The 25,928-nt window shown below is 45.0% G+C and overlaps 1 protein-coding gene across 1 annotated transcript in view; it reads right to left on the bottom strand.

The window, feature by feature from the left end:
* Nucleotides 1-24,749, bottom strand: part of adamtsl2 (ADAMTS-like 2) — a 203,765-nt gene extending 179,016 nt beyond the window's left edge. The window contains exons 1-2 of the mRNA XM_068011827.1: nucleotides 24,610-24,749; nucleotides 16,856-16,931 (exon numbers count right to left, since the gene is read on the bottom strand). Of these exons, the coding sequence (XP_067867928.1) occupies nucleotides 16,856-16,931; nucleotides 24,610-24,749 (216 nt within the window). The remainder of the gene's footprint in view (nucleotides 1-16,855; nucleotides 16,932-24,609) is intronic.
* Between the last annotated feature and the right edge of the window lie 1,179 nt (nucleotides 24,750-25,928).

Here is a 25,928-nt window from a genome sequence, read left to right as displayed (position 1 = left end):
GCAGACTCGATGGGCCGAAGGGCCTCTTGTGCACTGTATTATTGTGTGATTCTGTGTGATTCTGTGATCTCGGCAAATTCTTAGCTGTCCATTTGGTTAAATTCTATCATGGTGAGAAGAAACCAATCTGTAGGCTTGACTCTTGCAATCATCTTCTCTTCTTCCATTCCCTGGAGCTCTCTTTCAAGTTTTCCTTTTAGTTCTCCTGGTACTTTACGTGGCGGATGAATCACTGGTTTTATTGCTGGGTCAATGGCGATGTGATACTCAAAAATCTTCAAAGCATCCAGCCGTCTCACCAAAACACTCTGGGTACATTTGTAACAGATCTTCTTTGCTTCTGATCGGAGGGTGATTTTCAATGGGTGTACTACCTTAACTGAGGACACAGGCTTGACTTCGACTTTTGTGCTCCGTGTCCTCAGTACCTTGCTCTACAGCAGCGAGGCCTGGACAACGTATGTCAGCCAAGAGAGACGTCTCAATTCATTCCATCTTCGCTGCCTCCGGAGAATCCTTGGCATCAGGACTGCATCTCCAACACAGTTGTCCTCGAGGCGGCCAACATCCCCAGCTTATACACACACTGCTGAGTCAGCGGCGCTTGAGATGGCTTGGCCATGTGTGCCGCATGGAAGATGGCAGGATCCCCAAGGACATATTGTACTGCGAGCTCGCCACTGGTATCAGAGCTACCGGCCATCCATGTCTCTGCTTTAAAGACGTCTGCAAACGCGACATGAAGTCCTGGAACATTGATCACAAGTCGTGGGAGACAGTTGCCAGCGATCGCCAGAGCTGGCGGGCTGCCATCAAGGTGGGGCTAAAGTGTGGCGAGTCGAAGAGACTTAGCAGTTGGCAGGAAAAAAAGACAGAAGTACAAGGGGAGAGCCAACTGTGTAACAGCCCCGACAACCAATTTTATCTGCAGCACCTGTGGAAGAGTCTGTCACTCTAGTATTGGCCTTTATAGCCACTCCAGGCGCTGCTTCACAAACCACTGACCACCTCCAGGTGCTTACCCATTGTCTCGAGACAAGGAGGCCAAAGAAGAACGACCTTAAACCCTCAGTGTCACCTCCTTCAGCTCAGGGTTTACTGAGATAATCTGAAGCTCTTTGCAACTGCTCAACTCCAGAATAGCAGGACCATCTGTTTCAGTGATGTCGAACAAACAGTTAACATCTTTTCCTTTGTGTGTCCCTCTGATTTGGGTTGTTCCTAGCTGTTGAATCTCATATGCTGTCAGCATGATGTTGTTCGGCTTCAAATCACCTTTCCTTGGATAACCATTTTCTTCCAAATTTTCAGGAAAGATCTTCTGGTATGGTCTGAGTGGGATGATGTTACTCTGTGCTCCAATATCAATCTTCACTTTCAGATTTATCGTTGTGGGCTTATTTTTCACCCTCTTCCTAATCTGAATGGTCGTGTGAATTTCTTTTCTCTGGGAATGGTCACATCCAGACATTTCGTGCAATTGTATGGTTCCTATGTCCATCATGTTCTCAAACCCATCATCATCTTCCAGGGTATGGATGTTTTGGTTTCTTTCACTACTCATTCGCCCTGTTACTCTGGCTCTGGTGACTCATCTACCACCATCTTGTTCTTGTTCTTCACGTCTTTTCCCTGTAATTGGTCTTTCCGTAAGTTCTGCGGGCGGGCAGCCATAAAGGCGGGGCTAAAGTGTGGCGAGTCGAAGAGACTTAGCAGTTGGCAGGAAAAGAGACAGAGGCGCAAGGGGAGAGCCAACTGTGTAACAGCCCCGACAAACAAATTTTTCTGCAGCACCTGTGTAAGAGCCTGTCACTCTAGAATTGGCCTTCATAGCCACTCCAGGCGCTGCTCCACACACCACTGACCACCTCCAGGCGCTTACCCATTGTCTCTCGAGATAAGGAGGCCAAAGAAGAAGGCAGATTGATCCATTTGCAGGACATTTCCTTCTGTCTGCAAATTCATGTCGTCGTCCACTTCTCCTGCATGTCTTCTTTGTTTGGTGTACTTTCTTTCATCATTATTTCACTGCATCAACCTTGCTGCCTTTCTCTTGGCGTCACTGAAGGCTAGCTGTTTGGGTATTGAGTGTCTTCATCTGTCTGCTTGTGGCTTCATGTGCTCTGGCAGGGTCTACAGCCTGCGATATTATGAGCTTGTCCTTTCCGATTAGAGCTTTCTGTACTTCAGGATGTGCAGAACCCCAAATCAGCCGATTTATCAGCCTTTCATCGGTGTTCTTATTTACATTTTCTAGCTGCATTTTTCAATCTGGTTATCAAATTGTCAATAGGCTCACCTAGTTCCTGTCTGAGGCCTTGAAATTCATATAGGTATATCCGATGATTTGATTTTGGTTAGAGATGGGTGCTGAATCTTTCAAAAATTGTGCCCGAGTTTCTGCTGTCCTCATCACTTAGGTTCCAGCTGTTAAATAAATTTAATCCTTTATTTCCTGCCCACAGGAGGATATAGCTGACCCTCTCCTCTTCACTAGTGCCCTTTAGGAAACTACTGAATGTCAATCTGCACTTTTATTTAAACTTCTCAAATACCTCTACAACAGCTTCCCAATTCACTATGGGCTGTAGCTGTACATTCATTCCTGTCCCGGCTGACATTTTGTTTTTACATGTGTCAGTTTTTCTTTCTCTCTCCCTGGCACTAATTTGGGTCAATTTTTTCCAATCTAATTCTTTTCAAATGTTCCAGGTTTATTCAGACACTCGCAGCCATCATGTTACATGTTCTGTTTCCAGATGGTGGAAATAATCACACTTTATATTTGGAAAGGCTGCAGCCTTTGTTTAATCATTCAGCACGCATGCTGCCTGGTGTAGGACTGCTTGAGACTGGGTTCCTGCTGCAGGTCATATGACTCTCCAGTGCAGCTGTGAATGTGGCCCCACTGGAACACTTACACAACAATTAGTTCGTAGCACTTTACAGATAGTATAACAATATAGCGACTCGAGCGAAGACTTTCCCCACTATGCTGAGCAGGGAGATTCCATGGTAGTTGTTGCAGTCACCGCGGTCACCCTGGTTCTTACAGAGGGTGATGATATTGGCATCGCGCATGTCCTGTGGTACTGCTCCCTCGTCCCAGCACAGGCAAAGCGGTTCATAGAATGATGAAAGTATAGCAGGCTTGGCACTCTTGATGATTTCAGGGGTAATGCTGTCCTTCCCAGGGGCTTTTCTGCTGGCTGGAGAATCAATGGCATCACTGTGTTCCAATTTTGTTGGCTGAACGTCCAGCTCATCCATGACTGGCAGAGACTGGGCTGCATTGAGGGTGGTCTCAGTGACAACATTTTCCCTGGAGTATAGTTCTAGGTAGTGCTCCACCCAGCGGTCCATTTGCTTGCGTTGGTCAGTGATTGTATCCCCTGATTGAGATTTGAGGGGGGTGATCTTCTTGACAGTTGGCCCAAAAGCTCTCTCAATGCCATCATACATTCCTCTGAAGTTTCCGGTGTCGGAGGCCAGCTGAATATGACTGCATAGGTGTTGCCAGTAGTCATTTGCGCAGCGCCTGGCTGTTCTTTGTGCAGCACTTCTGGCTGCTTTAAGTGCTACGGATGTTAACTCACTGGGGACTTTCTTGTAGTTCAACAGTGCAATGTGCTTAGCGGCTATGACAGGTTCCAGCTCTTCAAAGTGACATTGAAACCAGTCTGCATTCTGCTTCACACATTTGCCATAGGTGGCGTCTCTGATGTGGGCCCACATGGTCTCTGCATCCCGTGAAGGAGTGTTTTGAAGGGATTTTTCAAGTGAATTTAGAAACTTATGTAACAGCTGTGGATAAGAAATTCTGCTAGTGTTGATGTGCGGGCAGCCCTTCAGTTTGGAGTGATGCAGCTTCTTTGGTTTGAGTCTAACCTTGCTGCACACCACGGAGTGGTTGGTGTCGCAGTCCGCACTGTGGAAGCTGCATGTGATTTGAACACTGTTTAGAGAGGCTCGCCTTGTGACGATGAGGGCCAGCTGGTGCCAATGACGTGACCTTGGGTGCCTCCAAGAAACCTGGTGACAGGGTTTAGTGTGATAGAACGAGTTGGTGATGCAGAGGTTATGATAGGTACACAACTCAAGCAGTTTCCATTCTCATTCATCCTTCCAATGCCATAGCGCCCAAGGCAGGACGGCCATGAGTCATGGTCAGCCCCAACCCTGGCATTAAAGTCCCCCAGCAGGAATAGATGTTCGGTATAGGGGATGCTACTAATGATATTATGGAGTTCCTCGTAGAACTGGTCTTTAGAACAAAGAACAAATAACAAAGAAAATTACACCACAGGAACAGGCCCTTCGGCCCTCCAAGCCTACGCCGATCCAAATCCTCTATCTAAACCTGTCGCCTATTTTCTAAGGGTCTGTATCTCTTTACTTCCTGCCCATTCATGTATCTGTCTAGATACATCTTAAAAGACGCTATCGTGTCCGCGTCTACCACCTCCGCTGGCAAAGCGTTCCGTGCACCCACCACCCTCTGCGTAAAGAAATTTCTACGCATATCCCCCCTAAACTTTTCCCCTTTCACTTTGAACTCGTGTCCCCTTGTAATTGAATCCCCCACTCTGAGAAAAAGCTTCTTGCTATCCACTCTGTCTATACCTCTCATGATTTTGTACACCTCAATCAGGTCCCCCCTCAACCTCCGTCTTTCTAATGAAAATAATCCTAATCTACTCAACCTCTCTTCATAGCTAGCGCCCTCCATACCAGGGAACATCCTGGTGAACCTCCTCTGCACCCTCTCCAAAGCATCCACATCCTTTTGGTAATGTGGCAACCAGAACTGCACGCAGTATTCCAAATGTGGCCGAACCAAAGTCCTATACAACTATAACATGACCTGCCAACTCTTGTACTCAATACCCCGTCCGATGAAGGAAAGCATGTCGTATGCCTTCTTGACCACTATTGACCTGCGTTGCCACCTTCAGGGAACAATGGACCTGAACACCCAAATCTCTCTGCACATCAATTTTCCCCAGGACTTTTCCATTTACTGTATAATTCACTCTTGAATTGGATCTTCCAAAATGCATCACCTCGCATTTGCCCTGATTGAACTCCATCTGCCATTTCTCTGCCCAACTCTCCAGTCTATCGATATTCTGCTGTATTCTCTGACAGTCCCCTTCACTATCTGCTACTCCACCAATCTTAGTGTCGTCTGCAAACCTGCTAATCAGACCACCTATACTTTCCTCCAAATCATTTATGTATATCACAAACAACAGTGGTCCCAGCACGGATCCCTGTGGAACACCACTGGTCACACGTCTCCATTTTGAGAAACTCCCTTCTACTGCTACTCTGTCTCCTGTTGCCCAGCCAGTTCTTTATCCATCTAGCTAGTACACCTTGGATCCCATGCGCCTTCACTTTCTCCATCAGCCTACCATGGGGAACCTGATCAAACGCCTTACTGAAGTCCATGTATATGACACCTACAGCCCTTCCCTCATCAATCAACTTTGTCACTTCCTCAAAGAATTCTATTAAGTTGGTAAGACATGACCTTCCCTGCACAAAACCATGTTGCCTATCACTGAGAAGCCCATTTTCTTCCAGATGGGAATAGATCCTATCCCTCAGTATCTTCTCCAGCAGCTTCCCTACCACTGACGTCAGGCCTACCGGTCTATAATTACCTGGATTATCCCTGCTACCCTTCGAAAAACAAGGGGACAACATTAGCAATTCTCCAATCCTCCGGGACCTCACCCGTGTTTAAGGATGTTGCAAAGATATCTGTTAAGGCCCCAACTATTTCCTCTCTCGCTTCCCACAGTAACCTGGGATAGATTCCATCCGGACCTGGGGACTTGTCCACCTTAATGCCTTTTAGAATACCCAACACTTCCTCCCTCCTTATGCCGACTTGACCTAGAGTAATCAAACATCTGTTCCTAACCTCAACATCCGTCATGTCCCTCTCCTCGGTGAATACCGATGCAAAGTACTCGTTTAGAATCTCACTCATTTTCTCTGACTCCACGCATAACTTTCCTCCTTTGTCCTTGAGTGGGCCAATCCTTTCTCTAGTTACCCTCTTGCTCCTTATATATGAATAAAAGGCTTTGGGATTTTCCTTAACCCTGTTTGCTAAAGATATTTCATGACCCCTTTTAGCCCTCTTAATTCCTCGTTTCAGATTGTGCCTACAATCCCGATATTGTTTGAAAGCTTCGTCTTTCTTCAGCCACCGAGACCTTATGTATGCTTCCTTTTTCCTCTTAGCTAGTCTCACAATTTCACCTGTCATCCATGGTTCCCTAATCTTGCCATTTCTACCCCTCATTTTCACAGGAACATGTCTCTCCTGCACGCTAATCAACCTCTCTTTAAAAGCCTCCCACATATCACATGTGGATTTACCTTCAAACAGCTGCTCCCAATCTACATTCCCCAGCTCCTGCCGAATTTTGGTTTAGTTGGCCTTCCCCCAATTTAGCACTCTTCCTTTAGGACCACTCTCGTCTTTGTCCATGAGTATTCTAAAACTTACGGAATTGTGATCACTATTCCCAAAGTAGTCCCCTACTGAAACGTCAACCACCTGGCCCGACTCATTCCCCAACACCAGGTCCAGTATGGCCCCTTCCCGAGTTGGTCTATTTACATACTGCTCTAGAAAACCCTCCTGGATGCTCCTTACAAATTCTGCTCCATCTGGACCTCTAACACTAAGTGAATCCCAGTCAATGTTGGGAAAATTAAAATCTCCTATCACCACCACCCTGTTGCTCCTACAGCTTTCCATAATCTGTTTACATATTTGTACCTCTATCTCACGCTCGCTGTTGGGAGGCCTGTAGTACAGACCCAACATTGTTACCGCACCCTTCCTATTTCTGAGTTCTGCCCATATTGCCTCACAGCTCGTGTCCTCCATAGTGCCTTCCTTCAGCACAGCTGTGATATCCTCTTTGACCAGTAATGCAACTCCTCCACCCCTTTTACCTCCCTCTCTATCCCGCCTGAAGCATCGGTATCCTGGGATATTTAGTTGCCAATCATGCCCTTCCCTTAACCAAGTCTCAGTAATAGCAATAACATCATACTCCCAGGTACTAATCCAAGCCCTACGTTCATCTGCCTTACCTACTACACTTTTTGCATTAAAACAAATACACCTCAGACCACCAGTCCCTTTGCTTTCATCATCTGCTCCCTGCCTACTCTTTCCCTTAGTCACGCTGACTTCATTATCTAGTTCCTTACAGGCTTTAGTTACTACATCCTTACTCTCTACTGACCTCATTTGGTTCCCATCCCCCTGCCACATTAGTTTAAACCCTCCCCAACAGCGTTAGCAAAAGCACCCCCAAGGACATTGGTTCCAGTCCAGCCCAGGTGTAGACCGTCCAATTTGTAATAGTCCCACCTCCCCCAGAACCGGTCCCAATGTCCCAAAAATCTGAACCCCTCCCTCCTGCACCATCTCTCAAGCCACGCATTCATCCTGACTATTCTTTCATTTTTACTCTGACTATCACGTGGCACTGGTAGCAATCCGGAGATTACTACCTCTGGGGTCCTACTTTTTAAACTTGGCTCCTTACTCCCTAAATTCTGCTTGTAGGACCTCATCCCGTTTTGTACCTATATCATTGGTGCCTATGTGCACAACGACAACTGGCTGTTCACCCTCCCCCTTCAGAATGTTCTGCAGCCGATCTGAGACATCCCTGACCCGTGCACCTGGGAGGCAACATACCATTCGGGAGTCTCGTTTTTGACCACAGAACCGCCTATCTACTCCCCTTACAATCGAATCCCCTATGACTATAGCCCTTCCACTCTTTTTCCCGCCCTTCTGAACAGCAGAGCCAGCCACGGTGCCATGAACCTGGCTACTGCTGCCTTCCCCTGGTGAGCCATCTCCCCCAACAGTATCCAAAACGGTATACCTGTTGTGGAGGGAGATGACCGCAGGGGACACCTGTGCTGCCTTCCTGCTCTTTCTCTGCCTTTTGGTCACCCATTCCCTTTCTCCCTCATCAATCCTAATCTGCGGTGTGACCAATTCGCTAAACGTGCTATCCACGACCTCCTCAGAATCGCGGATGCTCCAAAGTGAGTCCATCCGCAGCTCCAGAGCCGTCATGCGGTCTAACAAGAGCTGCAGCTGGACACACTTCCTGCACGTGAAGGAGTCAGGGACATCAGCCATGTCCCTGAGCTCCCACATTGAGCAAGAGGAGCATGTCACGGGTCTGAGATCTCCTGCCATTTTTAATCTTAAGCTTAAACTTAGTTAAATGAAAAAGGAACGAAAAGTTTTTTACCAATCACACGATTAAAAAAAAGAAGTAGAAAAAGCCTTACCTTATCTACACACCACCGAGTCCTTTTTTTTTTGGTTAGAGGAGGAGGGCGGGTGGGAGACACTACAGGAGTAGTGTCTCGGGTTCAGAAACAGCCCAAATATATAGGGTTTTACTTACCCAGCAGCCCCCTGGTCTCCGCCGAAAACAAAAAGAAATTAAGTTTACTTTAAACTGACCTTCCCAACTGCTCACTCGCTCGCACTCTCTGCCCCCGAAAAAGCTGCTTCAGGTGGGGCGCAGAGTGTTGGAGCACGGATGCTGAGGTGGTGTACTGGACCAGAATCGCTTTAAACAGGCTCCAGAAGCTGGCTGAGCGTGTCTACCCTGAGGCACAGTGTGGCTTTCGAGCAGAGATCCACCATTGACATGCTGTTCTCCCTTCGTCAGATACAGGAGAAATGCCGGGAACAACAGATGCCCCTCTACGTTGCTTTCATAGATCTCACCAAAGCCTTTGACCTCGTCAGCAGAAGTGGTCTCTTCAGACTACTAGAAAAGATCGGATGTCCACCAAAGTTACTCAGTATCATCACCTCATTCCATGACAATATGAAAGGCACAATTCAGCATAGCGACGCCTCATCAGACCCCTTTCCTATCCTGAGTGGCGTGAAACAGGGCTGTGTCCTCACACCTACACTGTTTGGGATCTTCTTCTCCCTGCTGCTCTCACACACGTTCAAGTCTTCAGAAGAAGGAATTTTCCTCCACACAAGATCAGGTGGCAGGTTGTTCAACCTTGCCCGTCTAAATGTAAAGACCAAAGTACGGAAAGTCCTCATCAGGGAACTCCTCTTTGCTGACGATGCTGCATTAACATCTCACACTGAAGAGTGTCTGCAGAGACTCATCGACAGGTTTGCAGCTGCCTGCAATGAATTTGGCCTAACCATCAGCCTCAAGAAAACGAACATCATGGGATAGGACGTCAGAAATGCTCCATCCATCAATATCGGCGACCACGCTCTGGAAGGGGTTCAAGAGTTCACCTACCTAGGCTCAACTATTACCAGTAACCTGTCTCGATGCAGAAATCAACAAGCGCATGGGAAAGGCTTCCACTGCTATGTCCAGATTGGCCAGGAGAGTGTGGGAAAATGGCGCCCTGACAGAACACAAAAGTCCGAGTGTATCAAGCCTGTGCCCTCAGTACCTTGCTCTATGGCAGCGAGGCCTGGACAACGTATGTCAGCCAAGAGCGACGTCTCAGTTCATTCCATCTTCGCTGCCTCCAGAGAATCCTTGGCATCAGGTGGCAGGACCGTATCTCCAACGCAGAAGTCCTCGAGGTGGCCAACATCCCCAGCATATACACCCTACTGAGCCAGCGGTGTTTGAGATGGCTTGGCCATGTGTGCCGCATGAAAGATGGCAGGATCCCCAAGGACACATTGTACAAGGGCTAATCACTGGTATCAGACCCACCGGCCGTCCATGTCTCCGCTTTAAAGATGTCTGCAAACGCGACATGAAGTCCTGTAACATTGATCATAAGTCGTGGGAGTCAGTTGCCAGTGATCGCCAGAGCTGGCGGGCAGCCATAAAGGCGGGGCTAAAGTGTGGCGAATCGAAGAGACTTAGCAGTTGGCAGGAAAAAAGACAGAAGTGCAAGGAGAGAGCCAACTGTGTAACAGCCCCGACAACCAATTTTATCTGCAGCACTTGTGGAACAGTCTGTCGCTCGAGAATTGGCCTTAATAGCCACTCCAGGCGCTGCTTCACAAACCACTGACCACCTCCAGGCGCTTACCCATTGTCTCTCGAGACAAGGAGGCCAAAGAAGACGATAACAATATAGAACAGAACAACTGTATACAATTCTAAATTTGTTTCCTGAGTGGAACGATTTTATGGTCAACAAGACTGGAGAGTCCTCTATTTGCTATTCAGTTATTTTGTAAAATATTCAAATTAATTAAATCTTATTTCTCCCAATAGAATCAGTGGCCTTGTTGAGGCTTCAAAGCTGCTGACCCTGATTGGGCTGGCAGCGTCAGGATTCAGAAAGGCAGGTCTCGATGCAACCAGTTAGGAGGCCGCCTACAGTAAATTGCCAATCAAGCGTGGGCTCAGTTCCCCCTTGATGTTGGGGTCCTGAATCCCGCTGTAAAATTCAGCCCCTAGAATTGTGGAGTTTTACTGAAAAGAAGGTCCTATCAAACCTGAGCTAATGTCCTAACTAATGTCCTTTCGGGAAGAAAATCTTCCATCCTTACCCGGTCTGGCCAACTTATGAATCCAGACCCACAGCAATGTGGTCGACTCTTAACTGCCCTCTGAAATGGTCCAGCAAGCCACTCAGTTTTATCAAAACCGCTACAGAAAAGTTAAAGAATAATAAAATCACAAGGACCACCCGGCATCAACCTCGGTACCAGAAATGACAAAGGCACACCCTCCCAGTTGACCTTGCAAAGTTCTCCTCACTACCATCTGAGGATTTGTCCCCAAATTGGGAGAGCTGTCCCACAGACTACTCAAGCAACAGCCTGATGTAGTCACACTCAGTGAATCATACCTTATAGCTTCCAAGGTTACAACAGGATATAGATCAACTGGTAAAGTGGGCAAGGGATTGGCAAATGGAATTAATGCAGACAAGTGTGAAGTAATGCATTTTGGGAAGTTAAACCAGGACAGGACATACAGTGAATGGCAGGGCCCTGGGGAGTGTTGTTGAGCAGTGAGACCTTGGGGTGCAAGTACATAGTTCCCTGAAAGTGGCAACACAGGTAGACAGGGTGGTGAAGAAGGCGGATGGCATGCTTGCCTTCATCGGCCGAGGCATTGAGTACAAGAGTTGGGACGTCATGTTACAGTTGTACATAACGTTGGTTAGGCTGCATTTGGAGTACTGTGTGCAGTTCTGGTCGCCGCACTACAGGAAAGATGTGATCAAGCTAGAGAGGGTGCAGAAAAGATTCACAAGGATGTTGCCTGGTTTGGAGGGCTTGAATTAAAAAGAGAGATTGGATAGGCTGGGTCTGTTTCCATGGAGTGAAGGAGGCTGAGAGGGGACATGCTAGAGGTATATAAAATTATGAGAGGCATAGATAGGGTAGATATCCAGAGTCTGTTTCCCATGGTAGGGGTGACTAAAACTAGAGGGCATAGATTTAAGGTGAGAGGGAGGAGGTTTAAAGAGGATCCAAGGGGTAAATTTTTCACACAAAGAATAGTGGGTATCTGGAATGAGCTGCCAGAAGTGGTGGTGGAGGCAGGAACGGTAGTGACATTTAAGAGGCATCTGGACAGGTACTTGAATGAGCAAGGCATAGAGGGATATGGAATTAATGCAGGCAGGTGGGATTAGTATAGATGGGCATTATGGTCGGCATGGATGTGGTGGGCCGAAGGGCCTGTTTCTATGCTGTACGACTCTATGGCTCTAGTTACATCCTTTAAAAAACTCCAGTAGATTTGTTAAGGTGACTAGATGTGTAGATGAGGGTAAAGCAGTTGGTGTAGTCTACATGAACTTCAGCAAGGCTTTTGATAAGGCCCCGCATGGGAGATTGGTTAACAAGGTAAGAGCCCATGGGATCCAGGGCAATTTGGATCCAAAATTAACCAGTGGTGTACTGCAGGGATCAGTGCTGGGAACCTTGCTGTTTGTAGTGTACATTAATGATTTAGACGTGACTATAGGAGGTATGATCAGTAAGTTCGCAGATGACACGAAAATTGGTGGTGTCGCAAATAGGGAGGAGGAAAGCCTTAGATTACAGGGCGATATAGATGGGCTGGTAAGATGGGCGGTGCAGTGGCAAATGGAATTTAATCCTGAGAAGGGTGAGGTGATGCATTTTTGGAGGACTAACAAGGCAAGGGAATATACAATGGATGGTAGGACCCTCAGAAGTACAGAGGGTCAGAGGGACCTTGGTGTACTTGTCCATAGATCACTGAAGGCAGCAACACAGGTAGATAAGGTGGTTAGGAAGGCATATGGGATACTCGCCTTTATTAACTGAGGTATAGAATGTAAGAGCAGGGAGGTTATGATAGTGCTGTATAAAACACTAGTTAGGCCACAGCTGGAGCACAGTGTACAGTTCTGGTCGCCAGACTATAGGAAGGATGTGAATGCACTGGAGAGGGTGCAGAGGAGTTTCACCAGGATGTTGCCTGGGCTGCAGCATTCCAGCTATGAAGAGAGACTGGATAGGCTCGGGTTGTTTTCCTTAAAGCAGAGAAGGCTGAGGGGGGACCAATTGAGGTATACACATACTTTGATTCGGTCTTCACAAAGGAGAACACAAATAACCTCCCAGAAATGTTAGGGAACCAAGGGTCTCATGAGAGGGAGGAACTAAAGGAAATTAGTATTAGAAAAAAAATAGTGCTAGGGAAACTAATGGGGTTAAAGGCTGGCAAATCCCCAGGGCCTGATAATCTCCATCCCAGATTACTAAAGGAAGTGGCCCTGAAAATAGTGGATCCATTGGTTGTCATCTTCCAAAATTCTATCGACTCTGGAGCAGTTCCTATAGATTGGAGGGTGGCAAATGTAATCCCACTATTTAAAAAAGGGATAGAAAAAAAAAGGGAATTACAGACCAGTTAGCCTTACATCAGTAGTGGGGAAAATGCTGGAGCCTATTATAAAGGATGTGATAACAGAACACCTGGAAAGCATAAACGGGATTGGACAAAGTCAGCATGGGTTTACGAAAGGGAAATCATGCTTAACAAATCTACTGGAGTTTTTTGTGGATGTAACTAGTAGAATAGATAAGGGAGAACCAGTGGATGTGGTGTATTTGGATTTTCAGAAGGCTTATGATAAGGTCCCACATAAGAGGTTATTGTGCAAAATTAAAGCACATGGGATTGGGGATAATATACTGGCATGGACTGAGATTTGGTCGCAAGACAGGAAACAGAGAGTAAGAAGAAACAGGTCATTTTCCGGCTGGCAGGCAGTGACTAGTGGGGTACCACAGGGATCAGTGCTTGGGCCCCAGCTATTCACAATATGTATTAATGACTTGGGTGAGGGAACTAAATGTAACATTTCCAAGTTTGCAGACGACGCAAAGCTGGGGGGGTGGTGCGGTGGGGGGGGGGGGGAAATGTGAGTTCTGAGGAGGATGCAAAAAATCTCCAATGTGATTTGGACAAGTTGGGTGAGTGGGCAAATGCAGTATAATGTGGATAAATGTGAGGTTACCCACTTTGGTTGTAAAAACAAAGGCAGATTATTGTCTGAATGGTGATAGATTGGGAAAGAGGGAAGTGCAACGAGACCTAGGTGTCCTTGTATACCATTTGCTGAAAGCAAGCATTCAGATGCAGCAAGCAGTAAGGAAGGCAAATGGTATGTTGGCCTTCATTGCAAGAGGATTTGAGTACAGGAGCAAGGATGTCTTACTGCAGTTATAAAGGGCCTTGGTGAGACCACACTGTGTTGCAGTTTTGGTCTCTATCTGAGGAAGGATGTCCTTGCCATGGAGTGAGTGCAAAGATAATTTACTAGGCTGATTCCTGGGATGGCAGGATTGGCGTATAAGAGAAGAGATTGGGTCGACTCGGCCTATATTCACTAGAGTTTAGAGAATGAGAGGGGATCTCATAGAAACCTATAAAATTCTAACAGGACTAGACAGTCTAGATACAGCGAGGATGCTCCCGATGGTTGGGGAGTCCAGAACCAGGGGTCACAGTCTCAGGATACAGGGTATGCCATTTAGAACGGAGATGAGAAGAAATTTCTTCACTCAGAGGGTGGTGACCCTGTGGAATTCTCTACCGCAGAAGGCAGTGGAGGCCAAGTCATTAAATATATTCAAGAAGGAGATAGATATATTTCTTAATGCCAAAGGGATCAAGGGATATGGGGAGAAAGCGGGAACAGGGTACGGAATTAGACGATCAGCCCTGATCTTTTTTGAATGGTGGAGCAGGCCCAAAGGGTCGAATGGCCTACCCCTGCTCCTATTTTCTATGTTTACAAAATGATGAGAGGCATAGATAGGGTAGATAGGAAGAAACCTTTTCCCTTAGCAGAGGTGTCACTAACCAGGGGGCATAGATTTAAGGTCAGGGGCAGGAAGTTGAGAGGGGGTTTGAGGAAAAACTTTTTCACCCAGAGGGTGGTTGGAATCTGGAACACACTGCCTGAAGAGGTGGTAGAGACAGGAACCCTCAACATTTAAGAAGTATTTAAATGAACACTTGAAACGCCCTAGCATACAAAGCTACAAGCCAAGTGATGAAATAGATAGGTGCTTGATGGCCAGCACAGACACAACAGGCCGAAGGACCTGTTTCTGTGCTGTATGACTCTCCCGAGGAACCATCACTCTCACCAGTATCGAAAATGAAAAACCGATTAGCAAGCAACATAGACTCAAGGGACTCCTGCACTGCCTGCCTGGTTCTTTTAGACTGCCTGGCAATCACCCATTCCTCTCTGCCTGCATGCTCCTAACCTGCAGTGTGACCACCTCCCTAAACGTGCTATCCCCATATAGTCCTCCGCCTCACGGATGCACAAGTGACTCCAGCCAACGCTCGAGTTCCGAAACCCAGAGCTCAAGCTTCTGCACTCAGTGACACTTCCTGCAGATGTGGTAGTCGAGGACGCATAGTGCATCCATGACTTCCTACGTTCCACAGACCTGCCATACCGTAACTCTAAAAACTATTTATTACAATTAGAATAAGTAGAATAACTTACCAACAACTCACCAGCTTCTTCTGCTGTACCTCACACACTGAAAGCAACACTGAGAGAACATTGTTTTTATACTCTCTGAAAACCAACTGATTCAAGCTTCTGAAAACCAGTTTAAGTCAGCTCCGAAGTAACTAGCTGCAACTGCTCCCACAGAGCTTGCATATCCCCGTTTTAAGGCTGGAATAAAACTTGTCTTAACTAGTAGTAATTTTTAGTTAACTGCTTAATTGAAGAAAAAAAATAGACCAGTTTAAAATTAATCCTTAAATTAACCCTTAAAACTCATTCTCACCAGCTCTGTGCAGACAATAGAGAATCTAACCATCTCCCCTTGACATTCAACAGCATTACCTTCGCTGAATTCCCCACCATCAACATCCTGGGGGCAGGGGAGGGGGGTTACCATTGACCAGAAACTGAACCAGACCAGCCACATAAATATTATGGCTGCAAGAGCTGAAAAGAGGCTGGAAATTCTGCAGCAAGTAACTCACCTCCTGACTCCCCAAAGCCTGTTCACCAGCTACAAGGCACAAGTCAGAAGTGTGATGGAGTAGTCTCGACTTACCTGAATGAGTGCAGCTCCAGCAACACTCAAGAAGCTCAACACCATCCAAGACAAAGCATCCTGCTTGATTGGTACCCCATCCACCACCTTAAACATTCACTCCCTCATCACTAGCACAGTGGCAGCAGTGTGTACCAGCTAGAAGGTGCACTGCAGCAATGCACCAAGGCTCCTTCTACAGCACCTTCCAAACCCACAACCTCTACCACCTAGAAAGACAAGGGCAGCAGATGCATGGGAACACCATCACCTGCAAGCTCCCCTCCAAGTCACACACCATCCTGACTTGGAACTATACAGTCGTTCCTTCATTGTCACTGGATCAAAATCCTGGAACTCCCTTCCTAACAGCACTGTCGGTGTACCTACATCACAGGCATGGCAGCGGTTCAAGAAGGCAGCTCACCACCACCTTCTCGAGGGCAGTTAGGGATGGGCAACAAAAGCTGGGCTTGCCAGCAACTCACATATCCCAGGAATGAATAAAAAATGCTGGATCTCTGAAAAAGCCATCCACTTTGCACCATTCCCTTGCCCTTTTCCCTACAGTTGTGCACTCCCAAACCATCATCTGCTCCTATGTGGCACATTCCCTGATATTGGAGGAAACATTTGTCATGTAGCATTGCTTACTGCATGACCCGCAAGGTTTTCTTCAATAACATCAATGGGGAAACCCACGCGGGGCATGCAGGTAGCAGCTGTGGCACTGTATTCCCCCGGTGAATTGACGCAAGTCTGCGTGGTGCAACTTTAAGAGGCAAGCGGCACTACGTGAACAAATTTTTGCCCTATTGTCTATTCATGTTTCGCATTCCCAGTCTTGACATCATCTGTTCTTGTGTGGCATGCTCCCACAGTGCCAGCCATTGCTCCTACATAGCACCCTCAGTTATTGTTGTTCCCCAGATAGTGCACTATCAGACATTGGGGTCAAAACTAGTAAAGCTGTAGTGTAAACAAGTGATATCACTCTGGTCAACCATTGTATGCCTTGCTTAATATTAAATTCTTTTGAAGAAAATGGAACTGAATGTCAGACAGTGAGTATAATGGCGGCTGATTCAATACAGCCCAAGACTATTTTCTACAGCTGTCAGTTACTCTATGGCACATTCCCAAATATTGCTCATTGTATAGCACACTCCCAGCCATCAGCTGTTTTCCATGTAGTGCACTTCTATCCATTAAGTGTTTCCTTGTATTTTACCACATTCAAGCTATATTATAGCAGCAGTGACTGGTTCTACTGACCTGTATATTGCACAGCTGATATCTTTTAGAAGTGCCTGTACAAGTCTGGTTATCAGTTCCCATCACTGCTATCCTTCTGCTAAATAAAACACAAACATATTATATTCAACTATTTTGTGGTCAAGATAAATTTGTAGCTTTACTGTTCATCCCATAAAATCCCTCCAAATAAATGGATTCAAAACTTTCATTAAATTTATATAGTGAGAATAAAAATGTGCATAATTTACTAAGAGGAGAAAGATTGTCAATTTGTTACAACTTGTTGAAAGAACTATGTGATACCTGTTACAACCGAAGTGCTTTGAACGCCTATCCATTAAAGACTGTTCATCAAATTCACCTGGAGACTTCGAGTGGTATCTGACTGTTTGGCTCTGGGACATCTCACTGAACTGGGAACATAACCCACAAAGGCTTACAATCCAGTTATTTATTTGTTCCTAAGAAATAGGTCTAATTTTATTGAAACTGGTTAACCATTGGTTTTTGAATGCATGTGTGTGTGCATGAAGGTTAGGATAAATAAGATATAAAGTCTTTTAGACATAGGTTTATGTCAATAGTGTTTAAGATTTAGTTTATTAATAAATAGTTAATCTGTTGTTGTTTAAAGATACGAGGTTTGGTCTGTTTTATTCTGGGGTTAATAGTGTTTAATTTGGCTAATTTCCGGCAGGTGGGAAAACTTTAACAATATGCTATGGCCTGTGGAGTAATGGGACTGAATTGACAGTGCATTACTCCTGCCTCGGTCGTAACAGGCAGTTAGTTAACAAGGTCAGGTGAAAGAAAAAACAGGAGATGTAAAACGAGCTATTAGTTCCTATTTTAAAACAGTGCGTAAAATTGAGATTGTCCCAATGCTATTTACTCAGTGGTTGAAGAGGCACACAAGCTCTGCCATCCCATCATTTATAATAACATCTTGTATTTCCATTGCTCTGCTCATGTACTGAAAGACATCTTAAAGTACTTTACAGAGCAAAAGAAAGACAATTAACACCAATCTGTTGGGAAAAGGGAAGAATAGTAACGTTGGGGATGGAAAAATAGAAACATAGAAAGATTTATGGTACAGAAGGCAACCATTCAGCCCATCATGTCCATGCTGGCCAAAAAAAACGAGCTAGTCTAACACCACCTTCTAGGTCTACGTCCATAGCCCGGTAGGTTACAGCACCTCAAAAGCATATCCAAGTGAGGACAATATGAACCGCCTGCAACAGGACATAGATAGGCTAGCAGAACGGGCAGACAGATGAAATTTATTACTGACAAGTGTGAAGTGAGGCATTTTGGCAGAAAGACTAGGGAGAGGAAATATATACTTAATGGAACAGGTCTAAAGAGTGTGTAGGAACAGAGGGACCTGGGAGAGCATGTGCATCAATTTTTGAAGATCGGCAGGACATTTTTAAGAGTGTGGTTAGTGAAGCATATGGGATCTTGGACTTCATAGAGGCATTGAGTACAAAAGCAGGGAGGTTATGCTGAACCTCTATTAAGCTCTGGTCAGGCCCCAACTGGAGTACTGCTTCCAATTCACCACATTTTAGGAAAGATGTGAGGATCCTTGAGAGACTGCAAGATTTACCAGAATGGTTCCAGGGATGGGAGATTTTTAGTTACAAGGTTAGGTTGGAAAAGCTGGGGTTGTTCTCCTTAGAACAAAGGATATTGAGGGGAGATTTATTAGAAGTGTACAAGATTATGACAGGCTTAGATAAGTTAAACAAGGAAAAACTGTTCCCATTAACTAATGGTACAAGGTCTAGGGGGCACAGATTGAAGGTTTTGGACAAGAGATGCAGGCAGGAATATGAGGAAGAACCTTTTTACGTAGTGGGTGGTAATAACCCGGAACTTGCTGCCCACAAGGGTGGTGGAAGTGGAGACAATCAATGACTTCAAAAGGAAATTGGATGGGCACTTGAAGGAAATACACTTGCACGGCTACAGGGATTGAGCGGGGGAGTGAGACTGATTGGATAGCTCTGTGGATGCCAGCATTGATTCAATGGGTCAAATGGCCTCCTTTTGTGCTGTAAATGACTAAGTATTTTGTTAAATGTGATGAGGGTTTCTGTCTCTGCCACCCTTTTAACCGTTGAGTTCCAGACTCCTACCACCCTCTGGGTGAAAAATAATACTCAACACCCTTCTAATCCTTCCACCAATTACCTCATATCTATGCCCCCTGGTTATTGATCTTTTAACAGAAATAGGTTTTTTCCTACCTACTTTATCTAGGCCCCTCATAATTATATAAGCCTCAATTAAATCTCCCCTCAGCCTTCTCTGTTCCAAAGAAAACAACCCCAGCCTCTCCAATCTTTCCTCATAGCTAAAATTCTCCAGCCCTGGCAACATCCTCACTAATCTCTGCTGTGCTATCTCTAATGTGATCACATCCTTCCCATAATACAGTGACCAGAATTGTATGCAGTGCTCTATCTGTGGTCTAGTGTTTTATACAGTTCTACCATAACCTACTTGCTCTTATGCTCGAGGCACTGGCCACTAAAGGGAGGTATTCTGTATGCCTCCCTAACTACCTTATATATCCGTCCTGCTATCTTCAGGATCTGTAGACATAAATTCCAAGGTTCCTCTACTCATTTCACTATCCTACCATTTCCTGTATTCCCTTGCATTGTTTGTCCTCCCCAAATGCATTACCTCACACTTCTCCAGATTAAATTCCATTTGCCACTTTTCTGCCCACCCGACCAGTCCACCTGCAGTCTACAGCTTTCTTCCTCATGATTAACCACACTGCCAAATTTTCCTACCATCTGCAAACTTCTTAATCATGCCCCCTACATTTAAATCACTGATATATACCATGAACAGCAAGGGACCAGTACTGAGCCCTGCAGGAGAGAGAGAGAGAAGAGTGGGTCTAAGACCAGTATTTTAAACTTAAATAAGGGCAACTATGTGGGCATGAAAGCTGAGCTAGCTGAAGTGAACTGGGTTACTAGGCTAGGAGATAGATCAATAGAGAAGCAGTGGCAGACATTCAAGGGGATGTTTCAGAATAAGTATATTCCTACTATAAAGAAAAATTCTAAGGGGAGTACCCACCATCCGTGGTTAACTAAAGAAGTTAAAGAAAGCATCAAACTTAAGGAAAAAGCATACAATTATACAAAGATGAGTGGCAGGTCAGATGATTGATCAGAATATAAAGAATGGCAGAGAATGACTAAAAAGTTAATCAGGAGAAAGAAATTAGTGTATGAGAGGAAGCTAGCTAGAAATGTAAAAACGGATAGCAAGAGTTTCGACAGGTATTTAAAAAGGAAAAGAGTAAGTAAAGTGAGTGTTGGTCCTCTAAAGAGTGAGAATGGGGAGTTAATAGTAGATAACAAGGAAATGGCGGATGAAATCAACAAATATTTTGCTTCTGTTTTCACAACAGAGGATACAAAAAAACATTCCAGTCATAACTGTAAATCTGGAAGAGAGGAACTTGGTGAAATTACAATCGCCAGGGAAGTGGTATGACCAAACTGATGGATCTGCGAGCTGACAAGTCCCCAGGTCCTGGTGGGCTTCATCCTAGGGTCCTAAAAAAGGTGGCTAATGAGGTAGATGATGCATTGGTATTAATTTTTCAAAATTCGCTAGATTCTGGAAAAGTTCCATCAGACTGGAAAATAGCAAATATAACCCCTCTATTCAAGAAGTGGGGAGAGGCAGAAAGCAGGTAACTATAGACGTCTGTTGTGGGGAAGTTGTTAGAATCAATCATTAAGGAGGTTATAGCTGGGCACTTCGAAAAACTCAAGGTAATCAGGAATAGTCAGCATGGCTTTGTGAAAGGGAGATCATGTTTAACCAATTTATTGGAGTACTTTGAAGGAGTAACATGTGTCATGGATAAAGGGGAGCCCGTTGACGTACTGTACTTGGATTTCCAGAAGGCATTTGACAAGGTGTCACATAAAAGGTTATTGCGCAAAGTAGGAGCTCATGGTATAGGGGTTAACATATTAGCATGGATAGAAGATTGGCTGGCTGGCAGAAAACAGAGAGTATGCATAAATGGGTCCTTTTCTGATTGGCAGGATGTGACAAGTGGAGTCCCACAGGAGTCTGTGCTGGGGCCTCAACCTTTTACAATTTATACCAATGACTTAGATGAGGGGAGCAATGGCATGGTAGCTAAACTTGCAGATGACACAAAGATAGGTAGGAGAGTATGTTGTGAAGAGGACGTAAGGAGCTTGCGGACCGATATAGATAGGTTGAGTGAGTGGGCAAAAATTTGGTAGATGGTGGGAAAATGTGAAGTTGTTCACTTTGGCATGAAGAACAAAAAAGCAGAGTATTACTTAAACGGAGAACAACTGCAGAACTCCAAGGTGCAAAGAGATCTGGGTGTTCTTGTGCATGAATCACAAAAAGTTTGTATACGGGTACAGCAAGTAATAAAGAAGACTAATGGAATGCTATTCTTTATTACGAGATGAATTGAAAATAAAAGGATGTTATGCTTCAGTTATATAGGGCATTGGTGATACCACATCTCCAAAACGGTGTGCAGTTTTGGTCTCCTTATTTAACAAAGCGTGTGAATGCATTGGAGGCAGTTCAGAGGAGGTTTACTAGATTGATACTTGGAATGAGTGGGTTGTCTTATGAGGAAAGGTTGGACAGACTGGGCTCGTTTTCACTGGAGTGTAGAAGAATGAGGGGAGACTTCATTGAAGTATACAAGATCCTGAATGGTCTTGACAAGGTGGACGTGGAAAGGATGTTTCCTCTTGTGGGTGAGTCCAGAACTCGGCGGCAGTTTTAAAATTAGGGGTCGCCCTTTTAGGACAGAGATGAGGGGAAATTTTTTCTCTCAGAGAGTTGTGCAACTTTGGAACTCTCTGCCTCAGAAGGTGGTGGAAGCAGGGTCAATAAAAATTTTTAAGACAGGGGTGGATAGATTCTTGTTAGGCAAGGGAATCATTGGGGATAGATGGGAGTGTGGAATTCGAGCCAAACAGATCAGCCATGATATTATTGAATGGCGTACTTCTGCTCCTAATGTTCATAAGTCCACTGGAAATTGCTTTCTAGTCACAAAAACACCCATCAACCATAACCCTTTGCTTCCTGTCACTGAGCCAATTTTGGATGCAACTTGACACCTTCCCCTTGATTTCATGAGTTTTTAATTTACTGATCAGTCTGTCATGTGGGTCCTTGTCAAAAGCCTTGCTAAATACATGTAGACTACATCAGAAATGCTACCCTCATCAACCCTCCTTCTTACTTCCTCAAAAAATTCAAACAGGCCAAGCATGACCTTCCCTTAATAAACACATGCTGTCTTTGATTAATCCATGCCAATAAATGACAATTTATACCATGTCTCAGAACTTTTTCCAATAATTTGTCCACCACAGAGGTAAGGCTGATTGGCCTGTAATTACTCTGGATATCCCTTCCTCCCTTTTTAAACAATGGTACAATGTTAGCAGTCTTCCAGCACCTTGCCTGTAGCCACAGAGGATTAGAAATGGTTAGAGCCTCCATTATTTCTTCCCTTGCTTCCCTTCCCACTTCATTTGGGCCCGGTGATTTATCCACTTTCGAGGATGCTAAATATCTTAATATTTCCTCACGCACTATATTTATCCCATCCAATATTTTACACCTCCACTCCTTAACTACAATGTCCACTTCATTTCACTCTTATGAAAACAGACACGAGGGTCGGGTCCAGATCGGAGGTGGCAAGCATGCAATTTGGCACTGCCAGCCTCCATGCTGGCTCGTCACTACAATCCCGACTCAGTGATCTTGAATGAGGGTGGCTCAGGGACAGATCGGCTAATTATTGTTATTAAGAAGCCTACTAAGGCCCTGCTCCTGTGCTGACTGGAATTTCCAGTTGGCAATGCGGGCAGCCCATGTTGGCCTGGACATGGTGGACTCAGGGTGGGGACACATCCCAACCAGGCCTCATAATGGTTGTCATGCCACAGCTGCAGTTGCCCCTACAAGGTCATGGCCAGGCAGCTGCGGCTTTTGGAAATATAAAAATAACTTACCTCCACTTGTCCCTCGCTGTCTCCATTTTCACATCGGCAGCTCCTACCTCCAACGTTGGAAGCCTGACCACTGTCCCTGATTGGGGCCCTGGCCTTTAATTGGCTGGAGCATTGAAGATTGTAATAGGTGTGCCTAAAGCATGCTGTGCAGGTCCCACTTCCGGTTCCCAGCCTGATTGAAAATCCAGCCCAAAGTATTAAGAAACATGCCCACATCTTGCACCTCCACACACAAGTTACCTTTTTGGTCTCTATTCAGCCCTACTCTTTCCTTAGTTATCCTCTTGCTCTTTATGTATTTCTAAAAAATATTTGGGTTTTCCAATATTTTTTCACGCTCTCTTTGCTTTCCTAATTGCCTTCTTAATTTCACCGCTGCACTTTCCACAGTCCTCCAGGCTGTCTGCAGTATTGAGCTCTTGGCATCTGACATAAGATTTCTTTTTTTGCCTTATCCTACTCTGTATGCACTTTGACATCCGGGGGGTCTAGATTTGTGAGTCCCACCCTTTTCTTCGTGGGAACATATATATTCTGAACCCTTATTAGCTCTTTAGATGTGGTTAAAAAAAGATTTTGAGGTGAATATTAAAAGTTGGGAGGGAGATAGCTACTCTGGGTAATTAGGGAGGGAATGTCAGGTAGCAGAGAAAAGTAGCTGCAATAGAAGTGACACCCAGATACAAAAGGAGAAAGCTCTAGAAAAAGGCAAGAGAGAGAGAGACAAAGAGAGAGAGGGAGAGAGAGAGAAAGGAAAAATTTGCAGGGCCATGGGGGGGAAAAAAAAAGTTGTGGAGTGGGACTAATTGGATAGCTCTTTCAAAAAGCCAGCACAGGCACCATGTGCCAAATGGCCTCTTTCTGTGTTGTACCTTTGTATGATTCTAAGGAACTGAATTTGAGGAAGGGAAAAAACAGTAGTTGTCAGAAAGTCAGAGGAAGTCTGGTTGGAGGGAAAGTAGAAAGTATACACAAAACAATTACACAAAGCAATGTATAGTTGAGAAAACTATAATAATTTTGGAATTGGAATAGATGAATTGTGCTATCAAAGCCACCAAGGGAAAAATGTTCCACATACACTAGATCTGCAAAAGTTCAGGTCACACATGGCTTTGTTGGATCTTGAAAATGATTAAAATATTGTATTCTGGCACCATAATGCAGTGTGTCACAAAATAATAAGAACGTGTGAATTACTACCATGCCTTTTAAAGTGACCCTGTGATCTGAGTTACACTTCCAGGATTAGGCACTGAGTAAAGGAAAGGGAGTAATCAGTGGGCAAGTAACCCTGGACTGCCCTTTTAGGAGTCAGCTGAATGTTGGCATTGCAAAGGGCAGGGAGTTGGCCACTGAATTGCCTACTGGCAGTACAGACAGACGGTGTAGGAGATCTAGCCAGAAAAATTTTGAAATATGGGACAAAAATAAAGAAACAAATTGTCATATTTCTGGCAATTGCTTCGAGAGTCATTTACGGCACAGGAGGCCATTTGGCCCATTGATTCCAACATTTTAAGCTGCCTTTTCTCTTTACAGATGCCGACAGACCTGCTGTCTATTTCCAGCATTTTCTTTTCATTTCAGTTTTCCAGAATTTACAGTTTTGTCAAAATATTTATTGAACAAGTGCACACAGTTTGTGCCAGTCTATAAGAAATTAAATGCTGCCGACATATTTATGTTTATTTCTACCTTTGTTTCAGGCAGTGTCTTTCCTGTGTTTTGATGCCTCCTCCACAAGTCCGGGTGCATCCTGTCCATTTGGCCCATTCACCCCACCAATAGGCAGTATTATCTAGTCCTTCTTCTAAACTATTGTACGTCTGGGACATTTGCTAGGAGAAAGAAAAATTATTTATTTTGCAATGGAAATCACACCTGCCAAATGGAAACATATTAATTGTGTCATATGGAACACTATTTGAACCTTTTTCATTGGACATTGCACATCACTGGTCTAAAAAAACCAATAGAGCTAACCAGCTGAAAACATGGTTGCACATTTGCATTCTGAGACACAACGGGAGTGGTCCCTGATTCAATTAGCGAGATGGGTTTCATCAATAGTGATGATCAAAAGACATTGAGAGCCATTGACTTTGTAAGCGACAACCTCCACTACCCCGCATCACCACCACCGCCCCCCACAACCGAGTGTCTGGAAGACTCTGAAGTCCAGCAACCCTCTGAGAAGTTGCTATTTCAAACAAAGAAATGGTCACATGACTTACCTGCTGGCCAGATTGTGGACTGTTTGAATTGTGCCTCACAGAAAGGTAACAGACTACAAGTTGAGAACCAAAGAGGAAGGTCTCTCTCGCTCAAGCAAAGTCCCAGGGACCACGGTAGCAGCTTAAGCCTCAAGACAGAGTACCTTTTCAGTCTTCTGGTACCAGAGAAACAAGTCGGAAATTGTGCACCGGGCCCCAGCCGAGAACTGCAGGATCATAACTTCAATTGTGGATACTGCATCAAGGACATGACCATCCAGTAACCAAACTCTATTTACTGCCAACCCTACTTCAATTTCCACCCCCCCACCCGCTAATTCTTTCTTCCTCTCTGTATCTACTTGTGTGTGCGCGTGTTTCTCTTGTGTGCATGCTAGCATGGTTGCATCGCGTATTTTAGTAATTTTTAACCAAATTAGAATGATAAGGCTAATACACTTACATCTTTCTTGTTTAAACCTAAGAAAACCTGTCTGATTGCTTCATTTGCAATTACAACTAGAGAGCAGTGAGCAAGGACTCATTGAGGTGGTTAAGCTATGGGATTAGTGTAGGATTAGTATAAATGGGTGGTTGATGGTCGGCACAGACAAAGGGCCTGTTTCAGTGCAGTATCTCTAAATAAATAAATAAAAGATAAACCCTGTTAGGGCCAAACCAGGAAAGGGGCAAGAGGGGAGCCCGAGACCCCTTCCTCAGCCAGTCGTAACAATTTTGAAATAATGGGCTGGATTTTAACTTGTAGGAATGCACGGGTTTTGGAGTGGGTGTGGATTATAA

The sequence above is a fragment of the Heterodontus francisci genome, chromosome 32 (assembly GCF_036365525.1).
Source record: "Heterodontus francisci isolate sHetFra1 chromosome 32, sHetFra1.hap1, whole genome shotgun sequence".
NCBI lineage: Eukaryota > Metazoa > Chordata > Chondrichthyes > Heterodontiformes > Heterodontidae > Heterodontus > Heterodontus francisci.
Note: the sequence above shows the minus strand (reverse complement) of the source record. Positions and strands in the feature narration are given on the sequence as shown.